General features: G+C 44.3%; 1 protein-coding gene across 1 annotated transcript; it reads right to left on the reverse strand.

Moving 5' to 3' along the window:
• Window positions 1-653: 653 nt before the first annotated feature.
• On the reverse strand, window positions 654-9,437 carry ZNF114 (zinc finger protein 114). The gene is made up of 3 exons (XM_025048635.1): window positions 9,314-9,437; window positions 4,341-4,467; window positions 654-2,383 (listed from the first exon to the last, which is right to left on the reverse strand). The coding sequence occupies exons 1-3, from the start codon at window positions 9,314-9,316 to the stop codon at window positions 1,254-1,256; spliced, it is 1,260 nt and encodes a 419-aa protein (XP_024904403.1). The 5' UTR covers window positions 9,317-9,437; the 3' UTR covers window positions 654-1,253.
• Between the last annotated feature and the right edge of the window lie 2,983 nt (window positions 9,438-12,420).

Below are 12,420 nucleotides of genomic sequence, written 5' to 3' on the forward strand. Positions count from 1 at the left end.
CCCCCAAAACATGTCATCAGGGAGTGAAAAACCTTGTACTTTGAGGGTTGCGTTTTCGGGACCATGGCCTTTGTTCCAGTGACCCTGAAGTTGCTTGTGCTAACTCAGGGAATTTCATCTACTTCCCAGAGAGCAGTGGGGAAGGGGAGAAAAAGGGAACATGGCTAAGAGGAATAGAGTGATAAACACTGTCCTCTCTTTGACAGCTGTCTGGAAATTCATGCCCGTGAAACCTGCCCTCCTTACTGATCAGAGCTACGTGTTCTGCCTATGAGAAAAACTAGGAAATGCACTTAAAAACATTAAACAGTATTAACTCTGGAAAAACAAATCTATGTACCTTTGGTAAAGAAGATTGGAAGAACAGACGTGGCTGGGCAGTTGATGGAATCAGCCCCAAGAGACCAACATGCGAGTCAGAACAAGTACCCTATCTCCGTATCATAGACTCTGACCACAATGCAGTCAAATCGTGACTAGCAACAATGGACGGAAATGGTATATGGAGCGAACTTAACCCAAATCTAAGTTAAACATGGCTCAAACAAGGTTTCATATTGGTGAGACCATATGTACGTTAAGTGAATTGTAATGAAGCCACTACATATTAAGCTTTATGTGGCAGAGCTAAAATGGTATACAGAGAGATAGCCATCATTTTATAGGATTTTATTAGAAAAGTAACACTGGAAAATGACAAATTTCAGTCCCAATTGAAGGATGAGACAATGATACTGGCAGCTATCATAACATTTACTGTGTTTCTCTCCTACTGTGTACTCATTTGTGCCCCATAAGTGAAGAGATGGAACTGAAGGCTTTCTCGTGTCTATCACAATCAGAGTCTCTCTCCAGGTGTGGTCTCATGTGTAACTTAAGAAATGAGTGTTTCAAGATTTTTTTCCCACATTCCTTACTCTTATAGGGTGTCTCTGCAGTGTGAGTTCTTAGCAGGACCATGAATTTGACACAACATCAAAGGTTTTCCAAATTCTTTAGAGTCACAAGATTTCTTTAAGTGTGAAAATAAACATCTACTAAAGATGAATGAAGATTAAAAGGTTTTCAGACCTTATCTGCACAGGCTTTCTTTTTAGTGTGACTTTTCCCAATTCTGTAAGATACATGAGTTCAAGGAAGACTTTCCTCTGTAGGTTAACTTATTGAGCCCCCTACCAACAGGTCCTCTTTACCCTTTCAGTGTTTTGAAAAATGAAGATTTTCCCACATTCCTTTCATTCACAGGGCCTCTTTCAGCCGTGAGTCTTTAGATGGCTTTTAAGTCCTGAATTACTAATGTAGGCTTTTCCACATTCCTTACACTTATAGGGTTTCTCTCCCGTGTGCATCCTTGTATGTTCAATAAGTTTTGAGGACCGGCTGAAGGCTTTCCCACATTCCTTACATGTATGGGACTTCTTCATAATGTGCTTTATTAAATGTTTATTAAGGTGTAAGGAATAGCGGAAGGCTTTCCCGCATTTCTCACATTCATAGGGTTTCTCTCCGGTGTGAATTTTCATGTGTCTCATAAGGAATGAATGATAAACATAGGACTTCTTACAATCTTGACATTTGTAGGTTTTCTCTCCAATGGTAGTGCTCCCGTGTGAATCAGAATTTGGGACGTTGGCAAAGGTTTTCTCACATCGATTATTCTCATTATTCGACTCTCCCGTATAGGATTGCATCCGCACGGCGTGGACTGAGTTCTTTTGAAAGGTGTTTTCAGATGCCTCAGACTTGTACGTTTTTTCTTTAATGCGAGTCCTGTGTGCCCTAAGGACGCAGTCTTCAGTGGAGACTTTCCCAAATGGATCCCATTCGCGAACGTTCACCCCCACGTAAGTTATATCATGTACACAAAGAGCATGGTTCTGATCATCAGTCCGTGTGTTTGATTTCGGTTCTGTTGGAGTATTCACACTTGGAACCAACTGGAGGCTCTGCCCCAATCCTCTATCATATTTGTTGTTTTTATAGACTTTTTGGTTACTTGTTAAGATACGATTTTTTTCCGAAAGATTTTGGGGAACATATTTTCTTGTGGAATTAAGAGTATCTCTATCTGTCTGCACACCTGTTTTCAGTCCCTTTGGGAATACAACCCGTGCGGGCACAGGCTTTGAGCTTGGCTTCAGTTTTTCTCTCATTTCAGGATATTCACAGACCAGAGACTTTTTCTCTTGGACAACTGCACCTTGCTTCAATTTTTGTCCCCTCTGCTGGTGAGGTTCCGTTTTGTGGCATTCCGAGTCTTCTAACGTGGAGGGTTGGGAATTGTTGCTCGCGAGACACAGTCTGTTGGCTTTATGAAGTGTCTTTTCAGCAAGAACGTCCCGCCGAGGGACTGAGTCTTTGTTTTCTCGTTGAATTACCCCATCTGAAATAAAGTGGCACAAAAGTTGTTTGTCGAAAGTAAAGGTGGGCTGGAGAAGATAAAACAAGTAAACATCCATGTGGGTTTCTTTTTAAATGGTCACTTGACAGATGGAAGGCAAATGTGGAAGGGAGGAAAGCGCGAGTCAGCAAGCAGAGAGAGAAAGGTTAGGGGCCTGGACGGTGTCGGAGTGTGACTGCGGTTAAGACAGCAGTTCGATACGGAGGGCAAGTTGCTAAGAAATGGTTCTGTCGAGATCGAGGGTGTGATCGGGAAAGCCAAAGGGAAGAAAATTGGACGAAGGGTTTGTTAAAGACTAAAGTTGTTTCCCTCCCCAAATTCACACGTTGAAGCCCCCGCCCCCAGTGTGATACTATTTGCAGGTGGGACCTTCCGGAGGCACTTAGGGTTAGACGAGGTCACGAGAGGACAGTCCCCAAGATGGGATTAGTGTCCTTATAAGAGAAATAGAACAGATCTCTCGTTCTCTGCAAACCAGGAAGTAGTTTTCACCAGGAACCAGATCTGCCAGCACCTTGATCTCGGGACTTCCCAGCCTCCAGAATGTGAGAAATAAGTGTCTAAGCCCCCGGTCTGTGGTATTCTGTCACATCAGCCTGAACAGATAAGACAGAGTCCACGCGTAATTTTAAAGTTGTAAGAGAATAGGTCTTTCTCTGAGAAGGGGAAAAAAGATATGAAAATATGGAAAAAGGTAAAAAAAAAACAAAAAACAAAAAAACACAACAACAAACTCTAGGTACCTGACAAAGCACACACCTTGGCAAGCATCAGCTCTCCTCACAGATGAAACGGATTCTTTTTTGTTTTAATCGAGGTGAAAGTCACACAACATAAAATTAGTCATTTTCAAGTGCACTATGCAGTGGCGTTAAGTACATTCGCCACATGGTATGACCATTTCCACAGAGTTCTGCATTTGTAGCACCCCAAAAGGGAACTTCGCATTCATGGGGCGGTCACTCCCCGCCCTCCCCCGCTGCCTGCCCACAGCCACTAACCTTCCCATCTCCACGGGTCTGTCCATCCGGGACATTTCATACAGATGGAACCATATAACGCATGCCCTCTTGTGTCTGGCTTCTTTCACTTAATATAATGCCTTCAGAGTTTGTTCACATTGTCACATGTATCAGAGTGTCACGCCTTTTTATGGTTAAATAATATGCCATGGTCTGGATCTACCACATTCTGTTCTGCTACTCATCTGTTGATGGACATGTGTTTTCCCCCCACCTTCTGGCTACTGTGAATAGCGCCGCGATGAACACACGAGCTTCTGTGTTCGCACACTTATTTTCAGTTCCTCTGGGTGTACAGCAACGAGTGGGGTCGCTGGGTCATACGGTAGTTTAACTTCTATATCGAACTTTTTGAGAAAGCGCCACACTGTTTTCCACAGTGGATGAAATGGATTCTTACTTAACGTTTCCACATCATTTGTAAAATCCTTTCTCGTAAGGACTCGGGTGTGCCTGGCATTCTGACACACGAGTGCCCAGGGTCTGAGAACAGCACGTTCCCAGACGTGTTTCTTCCTCCAAATGCAGAGCAGGTGGGGCCAACATCCTGGTCATTGGGGAATGGGAGCGTGCATGACGTAAGGAAACGGTGCCAGGAATTTTCATGACACGGGGCGCGTGCTTTGGTCTGCAGGGGTTCCGAAGCTGAGGAAGTGAACTGCTCACGAATGCCCTGAATTTCCACTTTTCTCACTAATGCACTAACTTGGTGCTCCACACTCACCCACTTAAGGACCCTCAAAGGCTATTAACTACGAAGGGAATACAAATGCAATCCGACAGACAGATGTCTGTGTCACGAGAGAAACCCCACACCTCCTACAGCAGCAGCCGTAATTCTGGGGCCTGACAAGCTGGGTCCCATTGTCACCTTCGTCCCATCCCGTGGTGGATGGAGGGCCGGAAGGGGCACTTACCTATGGATATGAGGTGCCTGCAGTTTTCCAACATGACTTCTCTGTAGAGATTCCTCTGCTCAGGGCCCAGCAGGGCCCACTCCTCCTTGGTGAAGTTCAGTGCCACATCCTTGAAGGTCACTGGGTCCTAAAAGCACACATCCATTTTGGCTCAGTGCAAACTCTCAGGAGTTGAATTGCGTCCCCCTCCCAAAGATACGCTGCAATCCTAATCCCCCGGCCTTGAATGTGACCTGATTCGCAAAGAGGACCGCTGTAGATATGAAGGAGTTAAGATGAGGTCACACTGGTGTCCTCTTGAGAAGAGGAAATCCAGACAGACAGAGGGACCAAGGTCACAGGGCAATGACAGTGGAGACTGGGGTGACGTCTACGAGCCAAGGAGAGGCCACTGCAAGTTGTCAATAAAACTGTCCCACATTAATTGGAAGGCAAATGAGGCTTGATTTGCCAACGTTTTATATGCTTTTATTCCTCGTTCCGATATTTGCACTCGTGGGATTACAAAACTACCCTGGCCAAAAAGTCGTGACATATACATAGGATTATTTATTGACATTGATTTATCACAGCAAAAGACCGGAAACCGCCCCCAAATATTCCACAACGGGGACTGCTTAAAATCTATGCCGCATCCACAAAACAGAGAACTACAGAGCCGTGGATGAGAATGAGCGAGATCGCTTCCGTCCGATGCAAAGTGGTATCATCACGTGGTCTCGGGTTCCGATCTATACTTCAAATGGAAAGAACAAGAAAAAGGCCAAGCACATGTCCTGTGAACCACAGACTTACGAGCGAGAAACAGTAAAGGAGAAGGGACAGAAGTCAGATTTGTCGAAACACGACCTCATTATATAGATTTGAATCGGGAACCAGATTCTCTTCACATATTCAAAAATAAAAAAAAAAATTTCTAAAATGGAAAAATTGAAATGAATGAAGCATACATCAAGCTGGCAGGTTAATCGCCGGGAGTAAAAAGTTCATTTGAGAGACTTTACAACCTTAGGGAGTAAGATTTGATGGTTACGAAAAGAAAGGAAACCGGCAGGGGGATTGTGTTAATATTAGGAAGCAAGATTTTTTAGTCCAAGAAGAAAGATTCAAATATAAAATTTAAAAAGTTCTAAAAATGCCAGCTTTATGATAGAATAGAAGCACGAGCACGTGACCAGTCTACGCAAAGAAAAGGGTTAGAATTAATATGCAGGCAGCAAAGAGAAATGGCTGAGCCAGGAACAGGAAGTATGAATGGGAACAGGAAGTATTCTAGCCTGTGGTGCCAGAAAGCAGACAAACCATCCCAGACTCTGCTAAGAGGAGGTAGAGCCAGCTGCACGAGTCTTCCAAGAGTCTTCCAACGGCTTAATTTAGAATATTCTCGACCACGAAATCACGAGATTCATTGAAATACACTTGAATACTATAAATCCATGAACTCACAATGATACCCAAAAGGAAAAGTCAAACGGGGAATAAGTGAGCACTTCTCACCCCTGGAGGAAGGCTTCGTCCTTATTCTGAAACTTGGTTAATAGAGAGGCAGCATTAAGTCTTCTCTCTGCCTTTCTAGTAGAAGGGTTACTTGGGAGTAACTGAATAACAGGAAACTTTACAGGATTCCAGCTAAAAACTTAGAAGAAAGGACTGCATCGAAAAGCCACTGTTTTGCAACCCAATTGAAAGAACTGATTCAAGAAATAAACGTTAATGGTGCTGAGACGCGGAGGTGTCTTATATAATGGCAAGAACCCATGTGTTTATACCAATGTCATGAGTTATGAAGGACACATCACCCGAGGTGCACCACTGCAAAAATGTCCACCCTGACTTCATCACGCCCTTAGTTCTGGCTTTTGACCGTGCACGGAGTAGTTACACAGATGGGGCCTTCCACTGCATTAACCCAGTGACTTCAACAGGTCAAGGTCATGAGCAAAAAGGAGGCAAGTTCCAGTTATACTATCAGACCCAAAAGAGAAAAACCATCTATGCAATGTGATTTTTCTTTTATGATTTTTTTTTTCCTCCCTAACTCACACAAGTGGCCGATTTCCTTAATCTGAAAACCTACATGTTTATTATAATATTTAAAAACTTACCTTGTAAGTTTCATAGACTCTTGTCTTTGTGAATTTTTTTCGTAAAGTCACATAGTAAGCACATGCGGATTAAAACTTAATTTTATTATATGTATTCTGCCATGTAATCTTACAACCGATCCCTTCGGTAAAAAGCTCAGTGGTATAAATAGCTTTTCTAACGTTGGTGCTAAATTATGGAAAGCGTCAAGCACACACGACATAGTGAGAATAAATGCAAGCAAGGCCTGGCCCACCATTCATTCAGCTTCCACGCATTGTCCATCTCCCAGCATCTCCTCACGTCTCTTCATTTTCCTCCTAATGCGTGACTGTAGACAAAACTCCAGATTGTTAAGGGTGGAAAATTTCCAAGTGAGGAAACTAGCTAAGTCAGCTACAGGGAAGAAATATCTTTAGATATCAGAAGTTGTCCTACTTGCTTGTGTGTGGTTAGGAAGTGCATTGTATAAAATATGTAGATGGCCAATGTCTACTTCTGTAATCCATCTACTTGTTAATTAAGGGTGTTGTTCCAGGCAAAGATATGCTAACAGCCAACTTCCGCTTCTGTAATCTGCTGGCTTATTCAGGGGACCACCAGGTTATGGTCTTGAGCTTTATCAGCTGCCTGCTCTGAAAACTCTGAAAGCTCGGGGCTGATCTCCTCTAAGCCCTGTGTGGTAGAGAGTCAGTCGCCGGCCGACTAATAAAGGCTCATAATTAATCTCAATTGGCTCCGTGGGTCTCAGAATCGTTCGCGCCATAACAAGATATCCTGGCATTTCATTCTTAATACCGTCATCATATATTCCTAAAGCATGAAGCATCTTTTAAAATGTGATCACGACATGACCGCACAGAGAAATGCTAGCAGTCTGTCTTTATAGAATCAAATACCTGGGCTAGTTTCCAAAACAAGACCCACATATGTTTTTGGTCACTTAAATCTTTTAAAACCTATGACAATAACTCTGCTGAAGAGTGTAAAAGAAACTCATGTTCGTGAAATAAAGGTAAAATAAGAAGCCCTGCCTAAAAAGACAACGCAAGGAACTATAAAAATGGTAGCTACCAGGAGGCCAGGAGTTGAGAACAGGGTAAACTGAGGCAGGGTGGAGAAAAGATTTCAAAGTTTTCCCTAATCATTTCGATTGTTTAAACACGTCGATCTATTGCATATTAAAAAAATAAATTATCACAGAAAATACAGTTTTCAATGAAATAATGAATTTACAACTCAATTGACGAGTTTGACTTTTTACTTTGAAGTCATATTTTCCAGCTGTTACAGAGGAAACCACAAGCCCTACAATGCGTCTCTTGTGTTAAAAGCACATGACACCAAACCTAGATTTCATAGCCAATCTAACTGTGGCTTAATTTCTCTCAGAAATGTAATCTTAATCAACCAGTCTTGAAATTTTCTGAACGAGCACCAGGGAGGTAACCTGGAGGTAGGCTCGACCTTCTCCTATGGAGAAACAATCTGCATGATAAAACTCCTTCCCATTTTCTTTCCCCAAGAGCAGATGCCGCCCCCAAATAATCCTTTCTTTCCTTATGTCAATAGCTCCCTTGTCCCACCCTGCTTCTTTCAAAACCCTCCCATTTGGCGTGCTGAATCATTTCATTGAAGACAGAACTTTACTGGTATTTGGTTGAATTTTAACACAGCTAAAATCAGAACTCCTTCTGTTAGAAAGAGTTCATTTCAAAGTTCTCTTGGCTCGACCAACCTGTGTTCTTCCAGTCAGAACGTCATGCCCTCACCTTAAATATACCTAATTCCATTTTATTAGGAAATATGCAACCATACTAGCGTGGTGTTAAAAAATCCAAAACATTCATGTTGGTTCCCACAATCTCTCTGGATTTACTACTCCGGAGTTCTCTTTAACAAAACAAAAAGGAACATGACACTCACATAATTAGTTATTAAATGCAAAACTAGAGATTTTAGGCAGCCCTCACATTGCGAAATGATGTGTAAGGCAATTCTGCTGTCCGTCAGGTGGAGATATCGGACTGCAAAGTCAAAAAACTTTTTTACGTTTTCTTTCTCCTTGAGTAACCTTGTTCTCCAAAAAAATCACAGCTTACCCAAAAGTTGGCTGTTTGACGTCAGAACGGTAAGAAAAGAATTTCCCATTCTTGCCTGGGGCATCTAAGTCCCGCTGAGGAAGGAGCTTCAGTCTGCAATTTGCATTTCAGAGAAGGGGCTGAGAACGCCGCGTTCCCCAGCTACGGAGTTGGTGGTTTCCAAGGAAACAGCCAGGCCTGAGGATGAGCCCTGGGCGCACAGCTCAGCCCGAGCCTATCTAAGCACCGGCTTCATTTAAATTTACCCTTTCCCTCGATCCTACGATGACCGCCACCCTCCCTCGATCTGGCCGGACCTCCCGCGGGTACCTGAACGACCAAAGTGCCACTTGCTCAGACCCTGGGGTTTGCTCCTGACAACTCCCCTGCCTGTCCCCCTCACCTTAGCCTTTTGTGAACTGTCTCTGCGGGGTTCTCAGTTCATAAAAAGGAAGAACCTGCCGCCCATCCGACCCAACTCGATCCGCAAAGCCCTTTCTCTAGAAGAATCTAACGGGCTGCCTTAGGAACTTTCCAGCTCTCCCTCATCACAGCACTTTTAAGGGTTCCGGTAACAGCCCTGGCGCTGCACGCGGACCCTCCTCGCCCTCCCCCAGGTCAGGAGCGATTTGCAGGGTTGCAGCGGACGAGGTGAAGGGCGCATTTAGGGCGCCCCACGCGGGCGGCTGGCGGCTCCTCATCTCTGCCCTGGCGGAGTATGGGCTTTTGCAGAAAGCTGCTCCCAACGCCTCGGAACCGACCCGGCGGCCCGCGGTGTGGACCGGTGCAACGACCAGGAGCACTTACCATTTAACCAGCACCGGCTTCCGGACGCGTCTGCGGCTGGTCCCAACGAAGGGCTCATTCCAGATGCTGAGGCAACCAGGCCGGAGCCCGCTTCCTAGGCCGGTTGAAAGTTATTCACTTCCCCAAACGGCCGCCAACCAATCAAAATACACTTCCCGTCTGCGGCAGGAGCATGAGGAAGCGTAAAACGCGCATCAATGGAAAAGACCCACATCCGAAGGGGCTCAGCCTTTGGATGTGAATCCGCTGGGCCGGTGCCCGCACCGATAAACGCTACTTCCTGCTTACTGCCTCGGTGACCCCTCTCTCAGGCCCAGGACCCTGGGACACCAGCACCAGCTTCTGGATGTGATTGCGCCTGGCACGGCCCAAGAGCTCATGCCAGATACTAGAGTGTGTTGCAGGGCTGTAGAAGGGAGGGATGGAAGCGTTCCAATAAGAATAATCAAATAAACCAATGAAGATACCCCCGCCCCGGCATCGAGGGCAGAGATGGGATTCTGTACCTGCTCCAGACTCCTCCTCCAAATGGACATGTTAACGGGGAAGGGGGGGAGGGGTGTGCCTGCACCCCAGCCCTCCCGCAGGACCCAGCCTCCAGGAGCCCTGAGTCTGATCCCACCCCAGCAGATTTGCATTTCCTGCAGAACTTGCTCCCCAGACACCCCTGATCCTTAGCGGCGCGGGACTTTCCCACGTTGGTCCTGCCTCCCAGCTTTTGGCCCTCGCTGTCACCTCAGCAGGCCGTGTATATCCCCAGGCTTGGCACCTGACCCGGAAGAACACTCTGGAATAGTTCTCACAGGCTTTCTGTGTTTGGTCTAAAGGCCTTCTCTTCACAGGTTTTATCTGACAAGCCCCAGTGGAGTCGCTCAGCCGCTGGGCTGCTCAGCCTTTATCAAGGACAACAGATGAGGTGACATCTCCACAAGCCTTTTTTCACTCCTCTGATTTCAAAACAATTTTACCTTTAAAAACAATTCCATTTTTTGTCCTAAACAAGTGGATCCGAAATCACATCAAAGCAATGCATAATCATATTTATGAAATGTGAAATCACATCAAAGCAATGCATAATCATATTTATGAAATGTTCCTTCTTTTCGAGTAGTGCAATTCTCCGCTAAAGCTTACGCTGTATAATGTTAATATAGACCTCGCTTTTTTGTTTTTTTTTGGGGGGGGTGGGTTTTTGTCAAAGTTTATTTGAGCTAAACTGACAACATATGCAAAAGAGCACAATCGCAAACGCTCAGGATGTTTCTTATTACCAAGTGAAATTCAACCACGTGCGTTTGAAGATCTAACTGGCTTTGCTAAGCAATTCATGAATGGGGCACCATCTCACCTGGCAACTGGACGGTTGTCCAAAATGGAAGGCTTTTCCAGGCAGAAAGAGGGTGGGATTACGTTAAAAGCTTTTCGTTTTAGAGCAGTTTTAGGTTTACAACAAAATTGAGAAGGTATAGAGATTTTCCATATACTTCTTCTACCCCGCCCCCATGCATAGATAGCCTCCCCTCTTACCAACAGCACTCACCAGAATGCTTTTTTAAAAAAAAAAACCAGAATGACCCTGCCTTGACACACACATCACAATCACCCAAAGTCCATAGTAAAATTGTGATAAAGTATACATAACAAAAATTTCTGTTTTAACCATTTCTAAGTGTAAATTAGGTGACATTAAGGCTACGTACACTGTTGGGCAATCATCACCACTATCCATATCCAGGACCTTTTCATCTTTCCAAACTAAAATTCTGTAGTCTTTAAATCCTAACTCTCCGTGTCTCTTCCCCTTAGCCTCTGGTAACCTCTATTCTACTTTCCATTGCTATGAATTTAACTATTCTTCCTACCTCATAGAAGTGGATTCATACAATATTTGTCTGGTTTAATTTGTCAACCAATGGTTGTTGGCACCAGTTCACGGCCAACAGGAAGCCCCAACAGGAATTCTCAATTTGTGGTAAAGTGCACACAGCTCAATTTCCAAGCAGTATAGACCTGGAACAGGAGGGCCATGAGGCGGCCTCCAGGCCTCAGTGACATCTGCCAGGGACACACAACCCTGACTCTTAGGTGAAGAAAGGATGCACAGCCCCACCAGGAGCCAACTTATATAGGTAGAAGGCCATGGCCCTGGTCCCTGATTGGTCCACTCTCATGCAAATGAGAACTTCAAATCCTCACAATTTGATTGGTTCAAAAAGCACTGTCTTGATTGGTCAGAATGGAGCTGCTCTGATTGGTCAGTGGAGATGCTAATGAAAATATAGCTACTGCACGCCAATTGGATAGGAAAAGTCTCAGTCCTATTGGTTGAAATATGATTGCGGGAACTCCTATGTAAGGCTTGGCCTAGGAACACAGGGCAGGCAGACAGTTCAGTGCAGAAGGCAGGCAGTTTAGTGTGGTCTTCCTGAAGAGCTTGTGGGCGAGGCCATTACTTAGTAATGGCTGTTAGGCTCTGTTTATAAAGTTGAATCCAGTTAGCCACCAGAAGCCCTTCTCAATAGGTGTATTCACTCTCTGGGTCAACACATTTAACACAGTATTTTCGAGGTTCATCTGTGTTGTAGCATGTATCATGTATCCATTCTTTTTTATGGATGAATAATATTCCATTGTATGGGTAGACCACATTTTGTTAACCCATCTATGAACATATGGATCTGTTCACCTTTTGGCTATTGTGAATTATGCCTTTATATGTTGGTGTATTAATATACCAGTTTTTTTTAAGTTCGTGTTTTTGTGGTATAATTTATTTTAAGGTTTTTTTTTCCTTCCACTTTTTGGTATCACTTTATTTAAATTGCATCTCTAATAATCATTTTAATTGAAGGTCAAAAATCCTATCTGACAAGTTTTGTCTATAAAGTGTTATCCCTTCTCTAATAAAATTTAATATAAAATTCGACTCTGACTCTGGGTGCGTTTGAATTCTTTCTTGCACTCGGCCGAGGCCCCTCGCTCGGTGCAGGGCTCCTGTGGGGACTTTGCCCTGTGTGCACCAGTGAGGTTTGCTCAACTCACACAGCCTCCAGAAAGCACTAATCACTACTGTCAGGAAGCTGAACTTCTTTTCTGTTTTTGTTTTG

The sequence above is a fragment of the Pteropus alecto genome, unplaced genomic scaffold, assembly GCF_000325575.1.
Source record: "Pteropus alecto unplaced genomic scaffold, ASM32557v1 scaffold41, whole genome shotgun sequence".
NCBI lineage: Eukaryota > Metazoa > Chordata > Mammalia > Chiroptera > Pteropodidae > Pteropus > Pteropus alecto.

Bases quoted from the DNA above. Each gene is read 5' to 3' on its own strand.
- ZNF114 (XM_025048635.1), bottom strand. The intron at 2,384-4,340 runs GTAAGTGCCCCT...ACTTTATTTCAG, and splicing joins CAGGCACCTCATATCCATAG to ATGGGGTAATTCAACGAGAA.